At 43.8% G+C, this 26,590-nt stretch overlaps 1 protein-coding gene across 1 annotated transcript in view; it reads right to left on the bottom strand.

Annotated features, from left to right (window-relative positions):
- Positions 1-21,261, bottom strand: part of LOC308281976 (sodium/potassium/calcium exchanger 3-like) — a gene marked incomplete at both ends in the record, with an annotated part of 137,093 nt that extends 115,832 nt beyond the window's left edge. Inside the window, 2 exons of the mRNA XM_080722325.1 lie at positions 12,734-12,874; positions 21,084-21,261. Of these exons, the coding sequence (XP_080578451.1) occupies positions 12,734-12,874; positions 21,084-21,261 (319 nt within the window). The remainder of the gene's footprint in view (positions 1-12,733; positions 12,875-21,083) is intronic.
- Positions 21,262-26,590: the final 5,329 nt, after the last annotated feature.

The following is a 26,590-nucleotide window of genomic DNA, read 5'->3' as shown; positions in this document are numbered from 1 at the left end:
ACTCTTCAGGGTCATCATTGTGGCCAAATCCAAAATGGCCACCATCTCAAAACTGTTTTGGCTACAACTATTGAACCAGATGAGCTACAAACGTTGCGCAAGATTCTTAACCCCTAACTGCTCTCAAAAACAGAAATGTATGGTCTTGAGAGCTGCAGCCTCTCTGGACTGGACTTTTAAGAACCACTTAAAACACTGGCGTTTAAACAAGCATTTGTGGAATGTATTACATTTTGTTGTTGTTAGTTGGGAAGACTAAGGTTCGAAGTGGCCCTGAGCAAGATATTTAACCCCTAGCCTTGTGTAGCCAGGCTTACTCATCTGCGAAGAGAAAAGCCTGGTGACAATATGAGGCAGAGACAGTTCTAGGAGGTTGGGCTGAATTTTCCCGGAAGTTGTCTTTTTTTTCACAGTGCGGTGTCACTGCAAACCTATTCCCCGCTGGAAAGAAAATCTCCTGCTCCGTCGGTTATGCTCACAATAAACAATATACAAACAATATACGTTTTTAATAATTTAAATGCTTAAGGCTGTGTCTTTATTTCCTTTGTATGTAGGACAACAGGACGGCAGTTGGTTGCGACCGTCAGGTCGCAGTTACTATGAAAAGCTCCACCTGCTGTCAGTCAGTCTGTCTGTCTGTCAGTCTGTCCGTCTCGTCACAATTTTCCCCTAGTCATATCTCTGCCACTGTTGCCCCTATCAATGCCAAACTTTGCACACACTCCTCATGTCTCACATGGCCCTCTTCTAGCGCCACCATCAGGCCAAAACACATTTTTGGACATTGCTCCTACAGATTTTGTCCTAAAATCACACAAAGAGGTACACAGTATCTCTAAAGTCATGTCATCAACATGGATCTGTCCCATTTCCTATATACCCTCCTGATTGGCTACGATTGCCTTCTAAGTTTGTGGATGCGACCTGACGGTCGCTTATCTCCCGATCAGGGAGTCTTACTGGTGTTGATTATCGTTATAGTTATCTTATCGTGCCCGGTGGTAATGATTCTTTACAATGAGCATTAGTGAGGACCAGTGATAATGAAGATAAGGGTCCTTTAAGCATTTCTTTACAGTACAGCAGTACTTTAACTCAAGCTCAAATCTGACAGAGCAACTTCTTCCACTTGTAGCCGAGTAGACATTTGACCAGTGTCTGTCTGTACCTTGTACAAGTACTGGGCGTGAGTACTTTCTCCACCACAGGGCAGGACACAGCTGTCTTTTCTCTCCTATGACGGAGGTGATGTAGAAAAAGGAGGGAGGAAAAAAGGAAAAATCCAAGCCCTCCAGAGGCTTGCGGGGGCCAAAGGCACAGAAGTAGCAGGTATAAATTTAGCAGGGGAGGCAGAGGAGAGGAGAGCAGCAGCTATAATAGGCCCAGCCAAATACGAACTCTGACCCCTCCTCCTTCTATAGATAACAGCAGTGACCTTGGGCAGGTGAATGAGGAGATTGATGACGTCCATTTCGCTTAATGAGCTCATGAAAGAACCGGCCTCTACTCTCTCTCTCTCTCTCTCTCCCTCCATTGGGAGGCAGACAGTCTCTTGCTTCAGGTAGAGATTCAAACAGGCACGTGTATGTAAAAAGTGTCCTCTCCAGACCATGAATGCAGTTTTTACAATGGTGAAAGAATTGCAAATGCCCTCTTTCCATACCATACCTGAAGGCAGCATTCAAGATAATTAGTTCAGTGTGGTATCAAGCACCAAAAATCCAAGCTCAGCATGACGCATTGTGAGCTTGGAGGTCTGCTATTTTCGATATTTTCACAAAAAGGCCCTTTTAGAAATGTCAGCCCCTGCCTCTCTAACATTCTCTGCACGTCCATGGATTCAAACATTACTGTGATTCGTCCCACTGGTTCTCAATGTTGGGTCCGTGGACCACCCAGGGTCCAAATGGGTCCTTGGGGGTCTTTAACTCTTGAGAGTGTACAAAATAGAACCAAATGGACTCTTATGTGAGAGAATGGAAACAAAGGGACCCGTAAGGGTCCAACATTGATGATTTTAAGGTGTAGAGTGGGATTACAAAGATGGGACGAAAATCAAACCTCGGTTCGAAGTGGAGCGGTGAATTTGAGCAGCTGTACCCTATGTGAGTGAGTGAGTGAGTGTAAACTGTGCCTGTGAGTGAGTGGTGAGTGTGCCTGGCCTGCACAAAACAGCGCCCCTCCTTTAACTAGTGTGTTGTGTGTGGCCACTCAAGGTATTGCCCAGGCTACGGACAGGGCCAGCCAGCCACCCACCCACCCAGCCAGCCAGCCAGCCAGCCAGCCAGCCACATACCCACGGATATACCTGTTCATTGGGAGCGCTTTCACCGCTCCAAAAAGGTATCAAAAGGGTGTCTGTGGCCTAATGCATATCAAACTGGGGATGCTTGAAATTAAAAAGGGTAAGAATTAAACCGAACTAAACTACACTATAGAGACACACGGGCTCCTACAAATATGGCCGTCCTATTGTGATAGCGACCCCACTTCGGGTAAGGATGAACGGTGAACTGCAGCTGCCAATGCAATCCCAATGAGAGGCACGTGAAATATCATAATTTCAGTGGTTGACTGCTGAGGCATTAGCGATTTTTTTTGTGTTCTAATAAAGTGTCCCATGAGTTTAATTGTGCCTTTTTAAAGTGGCATATCTGTCATCTTGATACACTACCTACAATATACTTTAATATACTTTATCAGTGAGTTAAAAGTGCTAGCATTGGAAATCTTAAGTTTAGGTGGTCGCATGGTACACACGTCATGGACGCATCCCTTGAGGTTTTCTATACCCAGATACGCTCGTCTCTCATGTATAATTAGGCTGTTTATTTTTGGGAAATGATCGCATCTCGCCTTTTCCAAACGGAGTCTTGCAGGTTATTTTTGGATTAATACTAACCTGGAGAATCCACTCTGTAGTTGAAAAGGTCGGGATCTTCAAAGTCGGCGCTCATAAACGCACAGCAGTAAAGACAGTGATGTCACTGAAAAGCGACAGGTTCTGTGTCTGCCGTTTCCCCTCTTCTCTGTTAACATTATGGGTAACCCATTCAAGTGGCAAATTAAACGTGACACACATCATATATTTAGAAAACAAGAAGATATGTTGTCAGGGTCAGGCCATACATCTGGAAACATATTTTTATTCAAATCAAGATAGTCTGCATTTCGTGTAGGATTATTTTAATATTAGGCTAACCACAGCTGAATTGCAATGACTTTCTATGGGCTGGCTTGCAGTGCACCGTTCTCCCTTACCCGAAGTGGGGTCGCTATCACAATAGGACGGCCATATTTGTAGGCGCCCGTGTGTCTCTATAATGAAACGCCAATCTACACTACAAAATCCTGTAAAGACTTAACTGTTCTGCTGCTGTAGACGATCCTCACCGTCATTCAAATCGGTGACTACATGACGCCGTTGACAGCGCTCACCGTCAATCTTACTGTATTTACAGTAAATGTATTAATACTTACATAATGTCGCTCCGGTCCCGGCCGCATCGGTAATGTCCGTGATTTGTTTAAAACGCACGTTGGGCGTGCACGCGAAGTGAAGCTCCTCCATGTTAAGTCAATGGAGAGGCCCATAAAGAGACCTCATTTAATCCAAAAGAGCCATTTTGAGCCATTTTGCACCAGATCTGATGTAAACAATACACACGGAAGGGCGCAGCCATGTTTCTCTTCTCGGCTCACACTGTCATGTGACTAGATGACGTAATCGTTGCCGTCAAGTGATAATCCAAAAAAACAAAAACAACCCCCTTCCAGCCCTTCAAAATAATAGCGGAGGCCGACGGAGGAAACGGCGCGGCACCAAGGCAACAAGCAACCTTCAGATTAAGAGGCACGAGTTGTGTTAAAGGACAACTTCGTTTTTTTAGGGGGTTCATATTTTAGATTGTAAATTGAGAAAAGAAAAGATGAGTTTTCATTTACTGCTTTCTATTGTTTTAGCGATTTTAGCATTTGATTTCAGTGTACAAGTGGCTAAACATTAGTGGTGCGGGAAAAAATCGATATGAATCGATTATCGGTTTCAACACTAGTGATACGGCCGCATCGATGCGCGTTTACCCGGATCGGTCCAAATCGCGGCCGTATCGGTCGATGTATCGGTCCTAAAGTTATTAATCGGATTAATCGGATTTTAGCATTAAATAATTAACCTGCTGTGAAATTCTGAACTTACTTACTCATCGTTTACTGTTACAAATCATTACTTCAAAAGTGAGCGCTGCTAGCAGTCAGTGCTGCAGTGCAATGGAAAGAAAAAAAAAAGAAAAAGCTGCCTGCTGCTCTGTCCTCCGCTAGAGCTGGGTTTCTGCGTACTACAGTCACTGTCCTGCGGGAAGCCGCAGATCTACAAGCCCACAGGGTGTTGCATGTGGATGGGTTGTAAACTTATAGATCTGCTACTTCCGACATAGCACACTGGTGCGTGTATGACGCTCGCATGTGCGACACACAGCGACTTGTAAACAAACCAACAACGTGGTAGACTAGTTCCATCACTATTCACTATGGGTTATTCCAGTGGAGAAACGCAAGTTTGGATTTTATAAGAATGCGACAGTAATGGATTGGATAACACTTTTCCCAGTAGAACCATCAGAAGTCCCCGCGCTTGTCGACAGCAAAGGTAATAATCACAGCATCAGCTTTTATTGCAAAGGGCGACTATAGAGTATTGGTTTTCAAAGTGGGGTCCGGGGACCCCCAAGGGTCCTTGAGGCAGTTCTAGGGGGTCCTCGGCAAAATGATAGGAACCAAATGGACCCTTGGGTATGTGTAACTCAGCAGGGGAGTGTACAAATGGAACCAAATGGACCCTAATGAACCCTTGGGTATGTGTAACTCAATGGAGTGTACAAATGGAACCAAATGGACCCTAATGGGTCCATTTGGTTCCATTTAAACTTAAGACAAGAGCCTGATCCATATGTCAAACTGGGGGTCCTTGACATTGATTTTTTTTTAGAACTACTGCAGTAGAGCCATAAGATAACAAGTAGACATGATGTGTGCCAGACTTCAAATGTTGCACTTACTTTATACTGCTGTTGTTACTGTTGTAAAGTGGATCTCTTTGAAATGATCTTATTGACTGAATAACAGCAGGCTCTTTTACTAGTTTTATTTGGTGATCTGATCTGTGGCATTGCTGAGGATTGATCTGATCTGTGGCATTGGTGAGGATGTATTTTAGTTTTTCAGTGTTATTATAGCAGCTTTGCAAAGTACAATTATTGCACTGTACTGAAGCCTGAAGGGCCAGGCCTTTTGTGTGTTTGTTTTATATTTCTCCACCTGACCAACTGTAACTGCTAAAGTGAAGCTCTTAGAAATGGGTGTGTGAGACCGATTTTCAAACCATGTCAGTAGGCTTTGTAGTTTACATTAATTATTTTTTGTATCTACATGTCTGTGTCTATTTAGAATGAACACAACAATGACATGATACTAAAATGATTTGTCATCCATCTTTCTTTACAATTTTCTGTTATTCCTTGGTCTTTTATGAGATATCCATTATTTGAAGGTCAGCCATGCTACTTTATAGATCAAGTTTCTTAATTAAAAATGGAAAATGTATGTTTCATTAAACGTAAGTATCAGATCACACCGTATCGAATCGTATCGAATCGAATCGGATCGAATCGAATCAAATTCCACAAAATCGAAATCGTATCGAAATTGCACCAAATCGAATCGTATCGAATCGTTCTGTATGTAAGCCGTATCGTTTCCGAATCGAATCGTTAGCCCATGTATCGGATACGTATCGAATCGCCTTGTAGGGGATGGATACACACCCCTACTAAACATGTATTTTTGGAGCTGTGTGGAACACAAGCTCCCTATACGTGGCCGTGTGTGTGGGTCTGTCTGTCTCCGTCCGTCCGTCCGTGTAGCCTAAACTTCGGCGCGTAACTAGTGCCGCACCATTTACGCCACTCGCGCAATATATACATCAAAATGTGCGGCTCGGCCGGGAATGGTGTTCTATTACCTTTCGTTCCGATCCGCCTTACCATGCCGACGTAATCGGCAAAAAACGACGCTTAATTGTCCCCATTGACTTATAATGGGACAATTCAAGAAATCACTTTCAAGTATTTTTCTCTCGTAAACCATAGGAGCTACAGTTTCAAACCTCGGAGAGGAGATTCATAATGATTTTAAGAATGAATCGAAAAATAATTACATCACTCGGCCTCATGGTGGCGCTATAACGGCCCACTTTACGTTTTGCCCCGTAAATCTTCAACCGTAGATCGGAAAATTAAAATTATTTTTTCCCTGGATTCCTTGGGTCAAGACGCATCTCCCCATATAGGCCACGCCCATTTGCGCCAGGATAGATTTTCCGCCATCTTGAATTTTCTCCAAAACACACTTTTTGCTCCTTTTACTACATATTTTCTTCAAATGTCACAAAAATCGGTACACATGATCCTGGGTGACCAGAGAGGTGCTGTTGAGTCTAGCCTGCCCTGAGCATCAACTGCAATACACATACACACACACACACACACACACACACACACACACACACACACAGCTCCACTTCGAACAGAGGTTCGATTTTTAGACACAATAAGCCGGTAATTTCTTTACACCAGCCCCCTTAAGTCACATCTGCCAATGAAAGATTGCGGTGCATCTTGGGAATGGGCTTATTTTGTCCAAAAAGACATATTTATCCACTTGTAGCATGGCCCCAACCTAACCTCGGGGTATGCATGCAAATCAAAATCGTTAAAATCACTAAAATGATAGAAAGAAGTAAATGGAAACATTATAACACTCATCTTCTCTTTTCTCTAATGACTATCTAAAATATGAACCCTTGTTGTGAAAAAACTAAGTTCTCCTTTAACTTGGAGTGTAAAAACGGACTCTTACAGGACCCTCGCAGGTCCTTGTACAATGTTCATGTACCAAGACACATTGTGAGCTTGTAGATCTGCTATTTTTTGGAAAAAATGTTCCACCCCAGGATAATGGATTTTGATTATCGCGATAATATCGCAAATCACAATTTATTTTGTCACAATTATCGTGCTATGACATTTTCATATCGTCCCATCCCTACCACTGTTAAAACCTAACTTTAGTGAGGACCAATGATATAGAGATAAGGTTGACAAATTGGTGAAGTGCTCCTTTAAAAACTGCTGAAGCCCTAGTGATGTTAGTCTGTTTCCCTCCAAAAGAAACAAGCCACGTGTGCAATGACCCCCCCCCCCCACACACACACACACACACACACACACACACACACACACACACACACACACACACACACACACACACACACACACACACACACACACACACACTGACACACACACACACTCAACTATTACCAGTAAGACTCCCTAATCGGGAGATAAGCGACCGTAGGTCACTTATCTCCACAAATAGGGCAAAAATGTGTTTTGCCAAAATCTTCCTGATCCATGTTGATGACATGAGTGTAGACATGCTGTGTAGTGATATTCGTGATTTTAGGGCAAAATCTGTAGGAGCAGTGTCCAAAAATGTGTTTTTAAAAATCGGCCTGGAGTTATTAACTATTTTAGAGAAAAGGTTACAAAACAATAAATACGTTTGTGAGCATGCCTAAAATACACTCGTTTGAAAGTGGTTAGCCCCCCCCCCCCCCTCTCTCTCCCCTGCCTGGCCCCCCACACATCAATTACGCCTGGATTGAACATGAAATTTCTTTCCATCCATACCTCTAAAAATAGAAGCAGTATGGTGGGTCGTAAAAGATAGGTTGGTGTGTGCACGTGTGTGTGTGTGTGTGTGTGTGTGTGTGTGTGTGTGTGTGTGTGTGTGTGTGTGTGTGTGTGTGTGTGTGTGTGTGTGTGTGTGTGTGTGTGCGTGCGTGTGTGTGTGTGTGTGGTGGTAAAGGGGTCCATGCCTGTGCCAGTGTAGTGCTACACTCACTGCAGCGTTTGAGGAGGGCTTTTCAAAAATTATTGCCAAATGTTCCTTATTGTCAGCGTCCTCAAATTACACAAATGCTCACACATGTAGACATTTATACAAGTACTGTATATATAGTACAGAATACACACACGCACGCACGCGCGCGCGCACACACACACACACACACACACACACACACACACACACACACACACACACACACACACACACACACACACACACACACACACACACACACACATATATCACAATTATTACTTTGTCTAATCATTAATTTGACATAATCGCAATTATTTTGAAAATGTTCAATGATTTTCAAACATGTTCAAAAATAGTGGAAATAGCCGAACGCGTCGCGCTACTGGGGATGTAGATTGTAGATCGGCTATTTCGGCAAGTTTTTTTACTAATTAGGTGCGTGGTGTACCTATGTTATTGTTTTTTCTAGATAGATATTCTTATGCATTTGTTATATTGTTGTTAATGTACTGACATTATCTTGTGCTTATTATAGTGATGTTTATTACCTGCTTACTGTAAGTCGCTTTGGATTAAAAGCATATGCTAAATGCCTAAACTGTAAACTAAACTGTGCAACTTCAAAACCTACAAGCCAAACAGAAATGTAATTGTCAACGACAAAAACTCAATTAAATTGTTAATCGCAATTATTTGAGTGACAATTAATCGTCATGTCAAATGTCATAAACTCATAATCATCCCTACAGATCAGCTGTTTTCACTACTGTTGTGCGATGGCCATATGATGAAGCAGGGCTTTACTTTGTGAAAAAATGTATAAATTTGAAACTTGGAGATACGAGGTCCCTGCCAGACAGTGAGGATATACAGTATACACACTCGCCTTCAAGCATCCCTGAGAGCTCCCCCTGAGCTGTTCAAACAGACGTCATTCGTTGATGATAAGATAAAAGGTCGTCATGGAAACTGAGATTTTTCAGACATGGCCACCATAAGTGGAAAATGTGAGGGGGGGGGGGGGGGGGGGTGCAAGAGAGCATGTGAGAAACATAGTGTGTGTGTGTGTATACGAGCAAGAGACAGAGAGAGAGAGAGAGAGAGAGAGAGAGAGAGAGAGAGAGAGAGACAGCGAATCAGAGAAGGAGGTGTGTGTCTCAAATCAGCCAACACAGGGATGCTGACAGAACCCTCGCTAAAAAAAAACCCAGGACAAAGATCCACTCGTCCTAGACAGTTTGCCCTCCTGGTCCCCAAACTGTGGAATAAACTCCCTGTCGCACTTAGAACTACAGACTCACTCCCTAGCTTCCACCGTGGATTGAAGACTCACCTCTTCAGGCTCTACCTAAGCCCATAGCACTTACTGTAGCACTCGCCTACCCTCAATGACCATACATGAAAGATAGATAGCATTTCTTTTTTTCTTTAATAATTTTTGTCCCGCGATTTTGTAACCCATTTTAACCCAGTGCCAATTGCCTATGTAATCCTGGGCTCTGCTCTCCCTCTGCCACGCCTGGGGAGACAACGGACTGACCTCATGCTTCCTTCTATACATGAGTAGTCCAAGTTGCTTCATTTTTAGGTTTTATACAACGTTTTTTACTGATTAGGTGCGTGGTCTACCTACGTTATTTATTTATTTTTCCTAGATTCATATTTTTATGCATTTGATTTATTGATGTTGATGTACTGATTGCGACTGTCAGGTCGCAAGATATTATGAAAAGCTCCACCGGCTGTCTGTCTGTCCGTCACGTCACACTTTTGCCCTACTCTTATCTCCGGCACCGTTGCCCCGATCCATGCCTAACTTTGCACACACACACTCCTTGGATGGCAACTCACAACCCCCTCCTCCTCCTCATTTCTCACATGCCCCTCTTCTAGCACCACCATCAGGCCGATTCTTTTTGAGCGGTGGTCACACCGTCTCCATAGCGTGGCCGTGTGTGTAGGTATGTTTGTTTGTTTGTATGTATGTATGTATGTATGTGGGTGGGTCTGTATGTAGCCTCAAGCCTGGTGTAGTACCTTTTCTGACCACACATGTTAAGGGAGGGGCGCTGTTGTTCAGGCCAGGCCAGAACAGGCAAGGCACACTCACACTCACACACACGCACGCACGCACACACACACACACACACACACACACACACACACACACACACAAACACACACACGCGCGCGCACAGACTCCACCGCTCAGTTCACACGGGTGTGATTTTTTTTGGATTCATGTCAATTTGTGTTTTCAGATATTTAACCGCTTAATAAACTTGACCTTTCACTCTGTACGTAGTCTGCTCTTTTTCCCTTCTAAACCAAACCTTTTAGCCGAAAATAGCTGATCTACAAGCTCACAAGAGCACTGCTTCAAAACACATTTTTCCTCCTACAGATTTTCGCCTATAATCACGCAAAGCGGTACACAGTATCTCTAAAGTCATGTTATCAACACTCCTGATTGCCTACGATTGCCTTCTAAGGTTTGTGTATGTGACCCGATGGTCGCTTATCTTCCAATTAGGGAGTCTTTACTGGTGTATTATCTTGCTTATTGTAAATCGCTCTGGATTAAGAGCGTCTGCTAAATGCCAAAATTCTAAATTGTGTAAATTGTGTGTGTGTGTGTGTGGGGGGGGGGGGGGTGTATTGGGTTGGTCGAGGCAAGATTGAGGGTGGAGGGTGACAGCAGGACCCTAAAACAGGGGTCTTCAACAGGGGGTCAGGGACCCCTAGGGGTCCTCAGAGTTACTACAGGGGGTCCTCAAAATCTTTGTGTGATAGAAGGCGCTGTGAGCTTGTAGATCGGCTATTTTTGGCAAAGAGTTTTGGTGTAGAGGAGGAAAAAGAGCAGACCAAGTACAGAGTGAAAGGTCAAGTTTATTAAGTATTGACAGTTCAAGTGGTTAAATATCTGAAAACACAGATTGACATGAATCCAAAATACACTGATTGTGCCGTCAAACGATGAAACCATCTATGAAAAGGTTGTGGGAGTCCCTGCTTCATCTCCCCCTCAACTAAGGGGTCCTTGGCCTGAAAACGTCGAAGACCCCTGCCCTAAAAGTGTGACGATGGAGACCAACATGTGAGAACGGCTGAGGCAGACAGAATGCCAGTGGCGGCACGGCTGCTGTATAGCATGTGCTCATGGGAAAACCACCTGACCCCACAATCTGGGTTACCCCACATCCAAGATACATGTAGGGACAACAACCCAGCCAGAGACAGGATGCTGGCTGCATGCTTTCTGTTTTTAACTTTCTCTGCAGTCTGCAGCGAGAGAGAGAGAGAGAGAGAGAGGACTAGCTGTCCTCTTTCTTTCTTTCTTTCTTTCTTTCTTTCGTCTCCTTAAAATAATTTATCCACCTGTTTCCGTGGGAATTTACTGTAGAATTATGTGTGGGACACATCCTGTAAGCATGTGGAAAACAGCTGACATACAAGCTCACGTCACGTCACAAATGCGACCGTTGTGACGCTTGTAGATCGGCTCGGCAGCCGACGCCGGAACTGCCGCCCACCTGCTGTGCAATGCACGATGGGACGTCGGAAACTTGTGGATAACAAGGTAAAAACAATGTATATTATATTAACCCATTATTAAAAAACTGAAAAGCATGCCATCTGCGTCATTTTAGATAGCAGACATACAAGCCAACAGATCTTAATGTGCTAAAATACCTGTGTATATCAACAAAAGCCACGATCGTGTACATGTTGTGGAAATTCACGAAACCCGGATGTTGAGATCTTTACTTTCACAGAGAAGAGAATTCTAACCACGGCCGACCGCCGCGGCCCAGTGTCGCCGTGAAAAAAAAAGAAAGCCGTTCTTGGCGATCTAAGCGTTTTTGGGAGATAAAGCATTGCCTTTGCAGCGCAATGAATAGGCACCTATGGAGATTACACGCTTCATGACGACGTCATCGCCCAGTGGAACACAGCACATTGAGTCCCTTTGACTGCATGCTAATGTTACATAATATAAAACAAAATCCCGAACTTCTTCGGGATCAGCACACTACGGCTGGTTCCGAAATCCCAAACTAGTACGGGAATGGCACTTAAAGGGACTGTACACAGGAAATGCCTTATTTGGGCATTTCCTGCTCAGAGCAGTTTTTCTTGTACTGTAGGCACTAAAAACCAGGTGAGTTTCAGTGATGTCATCAGAATCTCCTGCAAATCACATGACAGAGGACTGTCATGTGACTTGACTTACAGTATACCAGTGTTTTGACGCTATACCCCAGAGTACTTGTGGGCAGTGTGCCCGGCTATGCCCTCGTGGGCATCGCCATCTTTTGGCTATAATAATTATTTCCCTGTCTTTAGTGGAACACCCCCCACAGCTCTTCAAATAAACTACATTTGTTTGTTTCTGTGTACATGGCCTTTAAAGGAGTAGTTCACCCCCAAAATGACTTTTTTTCTATTGATTACTCATGCCATGGAGAGTAGAGTTCAATAATATTTTTAGTTTTTTGTCGCATTCCTAAGACAAAAATGTGATAACAATAAATTCACCCCCATTCGTTCCGGATGGTGACCCGTTTCGAAACGGGTCACCATCCGGAATCAATGGGGGTAAATTTACTCGAATCAAATTTTTGTCTTAGGAATGTGACAAAAACCAAAAGATATTATTGAACTCTACTCTCCATGGCATGAGTAATCAATAGAAAAAAAGTCATTTTGGGGGTGAACTACTCCTTTAAAGTGTTAATCGTCATGTAAAATGTCATGATGGTGACAACCCTGCTTGTCTTACCTGGTGTGGTGCAGTTCTTCTGCTCCTGCTCCTCCTCCTCCTCCTCCATCTCCTCCATGCTGCTGTTGTCTGCCTCCTGCAGGAGCCTCCTGCCTCCCCAGCTCTGGCCGCGCAGCGCCGCCTGGCCCGACGTGTCAGAACCTAGGAGGAGACACACACTTTTTTTTAAATTTTGTATACAGCAGGGTTCCCCAATTAGTTTTCCCCAAGGGCCGAATTATGTCTAGGGTACCAAGCCGAGGGCCACAACATTGCAGGGGGCGACGGCGGCGTTCCCGCTACTCAAGCGGCTGTGACAGTTCAGATACAGTATCGTCTTTGTCAGGTGAAGATCTTGTATGTCCAAAACCATTCGTTTTGCATTTAAACTAGTGAAAACAGCCGATCTACAAGCACACAACGCCTCGCACCGCTTGTAGATCTGCTGTTTTCACTACTTTTGTGTGCGACGGCCTTGTATGATTTGCGAAAGAACGTACAAATTTGGAGATACGAGATTTACACACGACAACGACGATATACTAGTGTTGTTGCTGCTCTTATACCACCATTATTACTGGGGTTGGTGGGGGCCAGACAGTAGCCCCCCGCGGGCCGCAAATGGGGAACCCTGATATACAGTATATGCTGTGGTTGTGTGACACCTTTTTATTTTGTACAGCAGTGGTTCTCAAACTTTAAAATGTCAAGGTCTCCCCTTGACTTTAACAACGTACAAATGGAACCAAATGAACCTGTTAGGGTTCATTTGGTCAGAGTCAGAGTTTGTCAGAGTTAAGGGCTTTGCACACAGGACCGCTGCGTTTCTTTCTGTTTGCTGCATGATTAATAAAACGCATTGGATTTGGTGTGCAAGGCTGTGCGGAATGAATCCACACTGCGGATCCGAAGAGGAGTCATAAAAGGAGTCAATGAGTTTTGCGACAAGACGCACGAATCGACAAAAAAGAAACGCACATCCGCAGCCACCTGCCGCATGGCAAATCGGAGCCGGTGTGCATGAGGTCATAGAGAATCATTGTGTTCTTTAAAAAAATGAAATCGTCCGTTTTTTTTCCGTGCGATAAAAACGCGTCTGTGTGCAAAGGGCTTTACAGACTTGTATGGGTCAATTTAGACCCCCTCCTTAAGGAGTCCCTGGAATACACTTTTGAGAGCCACTGTTGTACAGTATGCTGTGGTTGAGTGCAGGAGCAACAGGAGTGTGACCTGTTTCCTCAACCTTTTACGGGCCCAAAAGGGGTCCGTTTACTTTGGACCCCTGGTGGTCCTCGGACCCGACGTTGAGAAGCGGTGCTCTAGAACAGTGGTTCTCAACCTTTTCAGGCCGTGACCCCCAAAATAATCATCATATTTTAATTGGGGACCCCCCCACCCTGACGAGCACTAAGAGTTGAGGCATTACATTTTGCATAACACGGTTCTATTGTGAAAAAAGGCCGGTCTACATGCTCACAATGCCTCGCGTTAAAAGGCATTGTAGATCGGCTATTTTCACAATTTCTGCCTCTAATATTTGACAATTTGGCCAATGTTTAATTTGTCATTTTAGAGGTCCTAAAAAAGAGGTCCTAAAATTGTAGAAATGTACATATACCCTCTACTTAAACTTTATGTTGGTCTGTTTACTGTTGAATGAGAAAACAGTGTTGCACATTATTAGGTTAATCATCTGGGGACCCCCATATTCCCATTAGGTCAAGGAACAAATGCCACCCTTTTCACATTGGCCTGTTAGCGCCACCAGCAGCTAGACTTTTGCAAAACACATTTTTGGAACACAATGCCTCAAATCATGCATGCAGCGTCCGAATGCCGTGAAAAGGCCCAAGACTGGTGAAGAAGACATGCCACCCTTTTCACATTGTTATAGCGCCACCAGGACGCCTGACCTGGCGGAGACCTGTGCTCGGAAAAGAGCACTGCTTCTGGTTTGTTTTTAAATTGAAAATTCAAGGGAAAAAATAAAGGCTTTGGACGGCACTTGCTGTCACATCAAAAGCGAGGACCTCGAACGGGGGCCTCCCACGGGTCACAAACAAGGTCAGAGAGAGAGAAGGATGAGGCACTGCGCTGTGGCAGGCACTGGAACTGGCGAGCAACAGGGGCGTCACAAGGGGGGGGTTGTGGGACTGAGTTACAGGGGGCCCAAGGTGGAGGGGCCTTCATTATTTTATACTTTAGCTGATACTTTTAGCAGATATACATGCGCTGCGAGCTTGTATACCTGCTATTTTTTTTAAAGTCGTGAAGATAGGACACATAGACATCAAAGGGGGCTTGAAGGATTTGAAATATTCAAAGACTTGCACAAATGTTCAAGATTAAAAAAAAAATGGCAGATCTACAAGCTCGCTGTGAGCTTGTATATCTGCTATTTTTCAATAGTTAGAGCACAAAATAATTGAAGTGAATCCTTGTACCCAGGGCCCAGAATTCGGTGCGACACCCCTGTGTGGGAGCCAACACAAGGTAACAGCTAGGACGGGAAAGAAGCACACCACATTATGGGCACCACATACTGTGTGGCACGACAGCGCCGAGCTAAAGAGACCCTGATGCTAGGGTGTGGAGGGCAGCAAGCAGGCTGTTGGCCAATCCGCACTCTCACATAGCATTAGGGCTGTCACAATTATTACATAATCGTCTAATCGTGATTATTTGACATTATCGCAATTATTTTGTCATAATCGTCATAATCGTGAATGTTGAAAAAATTCCGAAATAGTGGAAATAGCAGATCTACAAGCTGACAACGCGTCGCATCGCGACGCGTTGTGAGCTTGTAGATCGGCTATTTTCACTATCAAAGTTATTTTTTAAGTAGTAAGTTGTCAAATATGTCAGTAATTTCTTTGTATATTTAGGTTATGTGTCATATCTACCATGTACAACTTCAAAGCCTACAAGCCAAACAGAAATGTAATTATCAATGACAAAAACACAATTAAATCGTTAATCGCCAATTATTTTAGTGACAATTAATCGTCATGTAAAATGTCATATCGTGACAGCCCTACATAGCATCGCAATGGACTTCTTTTTTTTTCTATAATTTTTATCCCATGATTTTGTAACCCATTCCAAGTTGCTTCTTTTCACCTGACAGGGGGAGTTTCCCCAGTTTGGACGTAGCACGTGGAAGGAACACGTTATTCCAACCAGTTCCATTCCTCTCCATCAGGCACCGCGGCTGGCCAGGGGGAGGCATTATAGGTCGGATTTAGACTGCAGTCAAATCCAGCCCAAATCCGATTTGGTTGTCAAATCCGATCTTTTGGCCCGAGTTTTCACACAGCATTTGCAAGTGACACAGATCTGATCTGTGCGTTCAGACAGCGTCAGCCCAAAGCTGCCCTGCGTCATGACGTTATGTCACTACGTCGACGCTAGTTGATTACGTTCAGGAAATGAGACATAATAATAGACCATAGTAAACACACGTTACAACATAGTTTTTCTCTCTTCTTTTCTTTATTCTTGTGTTTCACTCTTCTCTCTGGTTTTAACTGTTTAGCTCACGTGTTTTGTCTCTTCTCTTTTGTTTTTCTCATGTGCTCAGTGCGCTGTAATCAAATAGTAAATACTTGTGCTCTGTAATGATGTAATTTACAGCCGCACTCAGGTCACGCAGCAAGTGACCCTTGGCCAGTTTGATGTGACTTGCATGTGACTTGCATATAACTCTATGAGGTGGATGTGGTTGCTGCTTTCAGACTGAGTCAGATGTCCTCTGATCCGAAATTTGAAACCACCTCTGGATTTCATGTGACATGCATGTGACCTGTCTGGATTTAGACAATTTAAAAAAAAATCGGATTCCACTTTTGATGTGACTGAGATCTGATTCAGGCTAGGTTTCAGTGGCAGTGTAAAGCCGGCCATAGAGACCAGGATTACTGCATGTTTTTTTGTGAGGCTACCTACCCTAGGAGATACGGGGAGAACATGCAAACTCCACACAGAAAGGTCCTTTTGACAACCCCACCTAGGGTGTGGGCACTGATGACACATAGGAGAGAACACACCCCCAGTGCCCACAGCGTCCCCCGGTGGGCATCGAACCCAGGACCTTCTAGCTGTGAGGCATCAGCGCTACCGACTGCGTCACTGTGTGTGCCCCTGACAACCCACTTCTAACTTTCACTGTTAGTGTGTAATGCATGCGGAGGAACACACTATTCCACCCAGTAGAGCTCCCTGCTGAACAGGCGACCAGTCCCATATAGGAGTCACTATAGTGCAGTGATCATCCTCCCCAATCCCACTTCCCATTCGCGAACATGGCCGACTGTGTTCGTTGGAAGGCCCTGCCAAGCCAGTGGCACCGTGGGTTGAATCGCAGTCTTCACTGTGCGTGGTTGTCAGGAACTTTACCCCACGGGCCAACCGGGCTGTCTACCTACAGCAGGGGTTTTCAAAGTGGGTGACGGGGCACCCTGGGGTGCCGCGACGGCAGTCCAGGGGTGCCGTGCCGTGAGATGATTTGATAATATTTTAAATGTATTTGGACATTGGAAAATAGTACAAAGTTATTTTGTACTATACATAAGTATGCAACATAATCGCTAAAATATGCTATACATATAAGGTGCTGGGAGTGAAAATTAGGAATATAATAATGTAGGGGTGCATCGGATGAAAACAATATTCATAGGGGTGCCCTGATCCAAAAAGGTTTGGGAACCCCTGACCTACAGTACCACAGTTGTATATACTTTAGCACTGGGACAAACTGAACGAAAACTAGCATCCCTACCCTGGGGTAGAAATTCAGCGAAAATAACCCGATCCACAGTTGTGGGCTTGTGATGTGGATCGGCTACCAGATTCTGTATATTGGGGAAAGAAATGATGGAGTAAATAGGGTTCAATAAGAAGTGTTTGAGTGCTCAACCTTGCCTCGCCATCAGAACACATACATAGCAGCTAGAGCTGAGTTCTGAATAGGGTTGCCTAGCACCTGAAATCCAAAACAGACACCAGGCTGTGTGTCCCTTAGTTTCTTAGAAGAATAAGGGATGTCCACTGGATATGCTGTGTTACTGTATGTAGTTTTTGTATGACATAATACCATTTGAGAACCCCATCATCCATATCCTGGGGGGCAGCTTGTAGATCTGCTATCTTTGGCAAATAGATTTAGTGTGGACAGAGGGGGGGGGTCAAAGTACAGAGACAACTCAGGTCCTGTTAAAGTTCAGGTCTTGTAAGTGGTTAATAAACAACCTGTATTCAAATAAGGAACAAAGAGTGTCCCTTTTCAGCTCTTTTAGTTCCCAAATTGGCAACCCTAGTTCTGCATCCCAACACTCTGCTTTGCATCTCTCTCTCTCTCTCTCTCTCTCTCTCTCTCTCTCTCTCACACACACACACACACACACACATACACACTACACTCCCCCATCTCTAGCTTGTGTGAGCACAGAAAGAGCGAGTCGTGATTAATGTGGCCCTGCCTGCGCAGGCAGGCAGCGTTGAGTGCTCCACTTTCAGCGCCACAAACACATCCAAGCCTTAGCAGAACTTCATTAAGAGGCATCATAAATAATCAACTTCAATTGATATCCTGGCACACTGATTAAGAGTTAGCGAGAGCACAACAATGGGGACAACGAAAATGCATTAACGCCGCGGCGCGGCGGCGTCGTTCTCGCGATCCGGGCAGCACCACGCAGAGTGCAATCCTGTTGCATTTCCTAGTAACCGGGATATTCAGTGGGGAGGAGAGAGAGCGAGTGAGAGAGGGAGGGAGAGAGAGAGAGAGAGAGAGAGAGGGGGAGGGAAAGAGAGAGAGAGAGAGAGAGAGAGAGAGAGGGGGGAGAGAGAGAGGGGGGAGAGAGAGAAGAAGATACTGATGATGCACAACTAATGAGTGTACACATGAATATGCATGCAGGCCTTCTGTCCACGAAACGTGATAAATATGACATCTCACTTTCAGCTGATGCTGCTGACGCAACAGCCTCAGCGTGCCTCTAGCGGGGACTTCGGGGGATGGGGCAGGGCGAGAAAGCGAGAGAGAGAGAGAGAGAGAGAGAGAGAGAGAGAGAGAGAGAGAGAGAGGGAGGGAGGGAGAGAGAGAGGGATGACAGATACAGAGAGTCAAGAGAGTGTGACAGGGAGAGAGAATTGGACAGAATTGGACAGAGACGGAGAGATTGTGCGTGTCCAAACGGTGGTGGAGTGGCTGAGTGGAGGGGGACAGTGTGGACCGACTGCTTTGCGGTAACCCAGAGAAGTGAAGAATACCCTGGGGCATTTTGGCCTGGTTTTTCTCGCTGCTCTGCAGCGAAAGCACCTGAGCTTTATATACAGGAGCCTCTGCTGCTTTCCCTCTGCCAAGAATAGGTTCAGTTAGTTCAAGCTCAAATGAATCCCCCGCCACGCGGTCCCACCACGGTGCAGCCGCGTAGCCTACCTGACCGCGCATCACTTACTGCACTGTGGATACACTGCATGGTGCACTGAAGTCTGTGTGAGGCTTAAAGTCTACTTTTGAGTTTACGACTATAGCACAAACATGCAGGGACGTGCAGAGATTGTTAGAGAGGCAGGGGCTGAATTTCTAAAAGGGCCTTTTGGTGGAAATACCGAAAATAGCAAACCTCCAAGCTCACAACGGGTCACGATGCGACGTGTTGTGAGCTTGGGAGGTCGGCTATTTTCGGTGCGTGATATACCACACCGAACTAGGCATAACTGGAGATGTGGCGTATACCATGGATTTCTACACAGAGAGGGCAATTCTATCAACATAAAGATGCTGCATTCAAGTTCAGGAGAGTTTGGACAAGGCAATTCTCTTGAATGCTGCCTTCAGGTATGGCATGGAAAGAGGGCATTTACATTTCTTTCACCATAGTAAAAACTACATTCATGGTCTGGAGAAGGGCACTTTTTACAGAAGGATAAAAGGGCATGGGCTCAAGCCCCCTTTGATGTCTATGTGTGCACGTGCTTGCAAACATGTTTATTGTAGACTAGTAGTACTCTACCCGTTTTAGCTGCTTATTACTGATCTTGAACTTTTGACGCATTAACCCACTGGTTCTCAAACTATTTCATGTCAAGGACCCCTATAACACTGGGAAATGGTTAAACTGATGTTACACGTTTTGTTGGGGACCCCTGGAAGCCACTCAATGACCCACTGGGGGTCCTTAGGACTCCACTTTGAGAACCACTGGCCTATAACTAACCGGAGTCAAAACCTGGTCAAAACAAGGAGAATGTGACTCCTTATACAAAGCAGCGCTAAAACCATCTAACTAAGTGATTCAACATAGATCATTGGTTCTCAAAATGTGGTCCTTGAGGGAGTTCCAGGGGGTCCCCAGCTTAATGATAGTTAGGAACCATTTGTACACTCTCTGAGTTAAATTAACATTGATTTTACAATATAAATTGGGGTCTCAGAAATATAAATACTCCGTAGCCTAATGCATGTCAATCTGGGGGTCCTTGAAATTAAAATGATTCAGAATCACTAGACATAAAAAATCTTCTCTTATGGGGGTCCCTGGCAGGCATAATCTATTCAAATGGGGGTCTGCTGGCTAAGTGTCAACTTGGGGGTCCTTGACATGAAAAAGTTTGAGAACCACTGACATATAGATGGATGACTGCTGGTCAATAAAGCTGCTATCCTTTGGCATTCCTTAGGCTACCAGTGGTGGGAAAAAAGTACTCACATTCTTTACTTGTCAGTAAAAGTATCAGTACTGTCTGCATAGTAGAAATACGCTGTTAGGGTGCCCTCACACCAAAATACCTAGAGTGGAATCCGCGTTGTGCCAATGCATTTCAATGGGAAGGGAGCGTTTTTTTTCCTCTGCTGGCATGAAACCGCTTCACTCTCATTGAAATGCATTGGCGGAACGCGGATTCCACTCTCATAGGTATTTTGGTGTGAGGGCACCCTTACAAGTATCAAAATATACTCAAAGTACAAAAGTAAAAGTAGGCTACTCATTGTGCAGAAGATCCCACTACGAATATTTAGAAAACAGGAGCTTGTAGATCTGATATTTTCAAATGGCCTAAATGTATAGAAGGCTGAACGTGGTTAATGTAGGCTATGTTTTTGTAATATTAATCAACATCTACAAAGTAACTATAGGCCTAGTAATGATTTCTAATAAATGTAGTGGAGTAAAAATAGGCTACTTGAATATTTGCCTCCGAGAAGTACAGTGTGGAGAGTTGAAGTAAAAGTATTGGAAATCGGAAATACTCAAGCACCTCAACATGGTACTTATAAGTACAGTACTTGAGTAATTGTAGTTACTTTCCCCACCACTGCAGGGGGTATACTGTTAGGCTACGGCAAATCACAAATCCTCCTCACCTGAATAGTGTTCGGACAGATAGGAGCCGGCCTTCACCAGCAGCAGCAAGCCACCGAACAGGCAGATCTGGATCAAAACCAACTCCTTGCGCTTTTTCCGCCTCGCCTTGATCTTCTTCTGGTTGAGCATCACTTGCGTCGGCTGAGTCCGGAGCCTGATACTAGGAGGAGAAGACATCGTCCTCATCCGTGTCGCCTCCACATCCATATGCAGGCAGAGCCCCGCGCTTAGAATCTCCTCTCTCTTATTCAATACAAGCCGGGGATAGGACTCTGTTTACCCGTCCAGAAACGGAGAGAGAGAGAGAGAGAAGTGGGGGGAAGAAGTAAGAGAACGCGCGGGTTGTAAAAAGTTACAAACCCGGTCGGCACCGCTGGAATGTTACGAGTGGCGAGATGTTGTTGTTGTTTGGCTGCTGGCTGGCGCTGCTGCTGTTGCTGCTGCCCGGACGGGTTGTTTTCGTTGTTGGTGCCAAGATTGTTTAATGTCCCCGTTTTATGTCATTTTTTAAAATATATTTATTATATATTATGTAGTTATAAGGTGGAGAGCGGCTCCTGCTCCACGGATGCGTCAGACTCACAGCTCAGTGTCAGCTCATGCGCGACACGAGTTTGTCCAGAAGGAGAGAGAGAGAGAGAGAGAGAGAGGGGGGGAGGGAGGGAGGGAGGGAGAGAGAGAGGAAGGGGGGGGGAGCGAAAGAGAGAAATCATAACTGTCAGTTATGATTTCACTAACTGAAAGCTGTTTGATGTTAATAGTGAAAGAGATACCAGTGGTGTAAAAAAGTTATGAAATGAGTTTTTTTCCCCTTTGGTATTGGTATCAAAATGTACTTAAAAAGTACCAAAAGTAAAAAGTAGACTACTCATTATGACATTTCACAAGTTTCCAAATGTGCAAAATGGATATAAAAAAGAAAATAGCAGATCTACAAGCTCACAACACAAAGAAATGCCAGTGATGATATTGATAAAATCTCACAGCTTTTAAGGTGCTGTAAGTAATGATTTTATTTTGGTGTTAAAAGGGTCTATATTCTGAAAGTAATCATTGCTATAATAGACCAGGGGTGGGCAGCATTTACGGTATTTCCAGACTCCAGAGGTTCATACAGTAAGTGAATGGCCACACATTGTACACTTGAAACACAGCAAATAAGAATTATGTTAAAACGGCATGAATTTGGGCTACTTTACAATGAGGTCCTTTCACAACAACACAGCTGTACTGTGGTGCACTCTAGTCTCTGGCCCACAATAAAACATATTACTTACGTAAAACAATCCAGGTCAATGCCTATCAACTTTTAAACGAGGCTATAAATGTATACAGTGTCTTATCTGATGTGCACCGGTCCATTGGGTCACTGATAAAACACACTGCATTGTGTTATGAATATGGACTAAAGGTTGACTGTTTCACTGTTACATTGAAAACATAAAACAGTTGAGTACACATGGAGGTATGCAGGTATGTACTCAAATGGTAAATATGAATTAATATTAATTGGAGTTGAGTTAAATCAAATCTATTAACATATGGCAACCTTTTAGAATGTACATTTATTTATTTACTATATTTTATATTTTTACTATAGTGTGTGCTATAGTCTGTGTGCATGTTTGTCTAGTAACAGGGGTCTCTGTTTGTATATTTTGTTATTGTTCCAATTCCAAATGTGTCTGCATTTTTCTTTTTCTTTTTGTTTCAACACTTCCAATTTTACTTGTTTGTTTATCCTGTGTTCATTCTCTCTCCTGATTGGATGAAATTGGTATCCCAACCTGAAACTGTATTCTCGGCTTATTAAAGACCCGGGGAGACCCCTACTGAACAAACAATATAGCAAAGACGACAATTGGAATATAGAGCTATTGAACACTTATTTTAACCAACAATTATCACGCACCCTAAATCTATTTGTTAAATGAGTTATTGCTAAATATAAACAAACATTGCATATCTACTTTATGTCCATGCATAGCTGCGTGGGCATAGCCTTCTGAGTCTATGACAATTCACTAAGGTAAACACCTAAAATAGAAGTGAATATGCAAAAGAAAAAAAGTTTGGCAATCATCCCATCCTAGATGAGTAAAATCTGAAGCATGTTTTCTTCTGACATCCATCCATGATTAGTCAGTATCTTCCAATATGACTGCATAGATTCCACTGTATGCTTTCTATCAGAGGTGGAAAAAGTACTCAAATTACTTACGTAGCAAGTAAAAGTATCAATACTGCAATATAGAAATACTCATAAGTAAAAGTCCAGAATTCAAAATTTACTTGAGTAAAAGTACGAAAGTATTGACATCAAAATATACTCAAAGTACCAAAAGTAAAACATGTTCGTCGCGATGTGACGCGTTGAGAGCTTGTAGATCGGCTATTTTCAAATAGCCAAGGTATAAAATAGGACTAGAGTGGATCAATGTATGATTTATAATATAATCATTTATATCTGCAAAGTAACCAGTAACTAAAGTTTTCAAATAAATCTAGTGGAGTAAAAGTACAATATTTGGATGTGAGATGTAGTGGAGTAGAAGTAAAAGTATTGGAAATTGGATTTACTCAAGTACAGTACAAATACCTCAACATTGTACTTAAGTACAGTACTTAAGTAAATGTACTTAGTTACTTTACACCACTGCTTTCAATGGTCCTTCAAAGTAAGACCTGTGCCTGTTACTGTGTTTTGTATTCTGACATTAATCCGGCAACCCAAATACATTTTCCAGTACACATTCTACAGTCCCTGAGCTGCTATGCACCATATTCAAGTGAAACAGTGCTTTATTACAGATATAATGGGTAATACTTTATTTGCAACCAAGCGGGTTTTCTTGATTGTCAAGCTTGAGGTTTTCACATAAATAGCTCTGGAAACTTTCCAGCAAGAATGGAAAAAGTGGTCAGGGCTCTAGGCAACTGGTTTCATTGTGCTTTTTTAACCCTTTGAGGCATGGGCCCAATAAGCAAAAGATAAGAAAGGGAGAGTGAAAGTAGAGTGAGGGGAGCGTAGCCAAGCATCACATTCAGAGAGAATAATCCCCTTGAACACCTTTCAGTACAACCGAGGTTGTTGTTTTTCCTCTTTTCTTTTTATACAACAGCCGCAACACCACCATGAAGACCACATATGGCGAGCAGAGACCCGTGTCAATCCAGACGTGACTGGGGGTCCAAAGGCTGCCTCGAAACCTGGCCCGGCTTACGGAGGAAACTTGAACTGGCCACGGAGTTACTAAACAAGACGAATTCCCAACGTCTCCGAGGCGCACAAAAGAAAAGAAAAGGCCAGGGGAAGGGAGGAAGAGGAAGGAGGGGGGGGGGGGGGGGGGGTGCAACAAATTAAATCCAGTTAAATTGTTTTTCCATAGCCAGTGGGCTTGGCAAGGGACTCGTGCACACAAGATGTTAAGATACAGTTGTCGAGGACAAACCAGAAATGCCACAGCTTCAGATGCAACAGAATGCGTGGAATTTAACCCAGTTTCTCATGTCCAACTGACAGAGGGTCCACTCCCACTTTGACCGACCTTGCTTTGCTCCAGGGCAGGGCTTTTCAAAACGTTTTTCGTGCTGAAATGATGGCCGGTCTATACAAGCTCACAACCAGGCCTGGTATTTCGTCATTTTAGGGGCACGGCCACTTGGCCTTTGGTGTTGTCCATTTTTTGAGGGCACAAAGGCCAAGTGCCAGGGCAGGAAGGCCATTAAATAAAACACGATTTTAGTCCATTGAAAGAATGTTGAATGTAAGGCTAAGGGTTAGGGATGATGAAATGGATACATGATGGTATTTACAATCTGATCCATGCTCAGTCCTGAATCCTGCACCAATCAAAGTCACTGGATTGGTTTAAAGGTGGGGACTCGGGGGAGTTAAGATTTCAGAATCTCTCTCTCAAAAAAACCACTGGTGTCTACATGTCAAGAAAGAGACACCGGTGTCTATTGTCTACATATTGACAAGAAAGAGAGGATGAAATGGTACAGTCAGATTGGGCATTAAGGCCACTGTGGCCTCAGGTCATGCCATTGGTTTGAGGGGCACAAGGCCAAACTGAGGGGCAACGGCGGCCATGGCCTTCATGGCCTCCATGAAATTCCTGCCCTGCTTGTAGTTGGTCAAAATTGTGAACACATTAAGATGATCAATTTAAATGTTTCACCGATGATCAAATACGCCAAATAGGGGTGCCAAGATGAAAGTGGCTATATATATATATATATATATATATATATATATATATATATATATTTTTTTTTTTTTTTTTATATATTTCTCTCTCACTCTCTCTAGGATCGTGCACCCTGGCCACAATAGGCGATGTAAATGGCATGAATCTGCAGACACCGGAAGTGCCGTGGTTAAAGGAAGTTACTTCATGCGTTGCAGTCTTCCGGTGAAATTCTCCCGGCGGAAGTAGCACCGTTTCATGCCGTTTCAGCCTATGGTCGTAACCAGGCTTTTCTCTATGCAGATGAGTAAGCCTGGCTACGCGAGGCTAAGGATCGTGTAGTAGTGTTAATTGAAATACTATAGGACATCAGCTGCAGGGACATGCAGAGAATGTTGGAGTGGCAGGCGCTGACATTTTTAAAAGGGCCTTTTGGTGAAAATAGCAAAAATAGCCGACCTCCAAGCTCACAACATGTCACGCTGCGACGCGTTGCGAGCTTGGAGGTTGGCTATTTTCGGTGCTGAACGGAGCATCGTCAATCATCAATACTGGATATGTGGCGTACGTTATGGATTTCTACACAGAGAGGGAAATACCTTCAACATAAGATGTGTCAGGTATGGAAGGCATGGAAAGGGGACATTTGCATTTCTTTCACCATAGTAAAAACTGCATTCATGGTCTGGAGAGGTGCACTTTTTACAGTTAACCCATTTATAACGGGTACACTGTATTGTGTATCATTATTTTATGTTTTAACTATTGAAAAATAGCAGATATACAAGCTCACAGCGTGGCACCGAGTGCCGCGCTGCGAGCTTGTAGATCTGCTATTTTTGAAAAATCGTGAAAATTAGAATTTTTACCCGATTCTATAAGTGTCTTTTGAATCCTTTTAAGACTTTTTGAAAAACCAATGTTTCTATGTCAGCAATCTGGCCAGCCATCATCAAATAAAAGGTCCTTTTCACTTAACTGGACCTCAGTTAGTCTGTTCTTGAGAGACTACTATGTCAGTGGTTCTCAAACCTTTTCATGTGAAGGACCCCCAAAATTATATGTATTTGGCCACGGACCCGCATCTCAAAATATCTAGTCCCAGGGACCCCCCAGAAGCAACATTTGAGTTTCAAACTTTGAAAATACATATATTCAAAGATTTGCACACATTTTCACAACTTTTTCAAAAATAGCAGGTCTACACTCGGTGCCGCGCTGTGAGCTTGTAGATCTGCTATTTTTCAATAGCTAAAGCATTCAATAATTCTAGGCCTAAATGGGTGGAAAAGGGCAGGGGCTCAAGCCCCCTT

This window comes from Nannobrachium achirus (assembly GCF_963921795.1).
Source record: "Nannobrachium achirus genome assembly, chromosome: 3".
Classification (NCBI taxonomy): domain Eukaryota; kingdom Metazoa; phylum Chordata; class Actinopteri; order Myctophiformes; family Myctophidae; genus Nannobrachium; species Nannobrachium achirus.
This window is presented reverse-complemented; position numbering and strand designations above follow the sequence as displayed.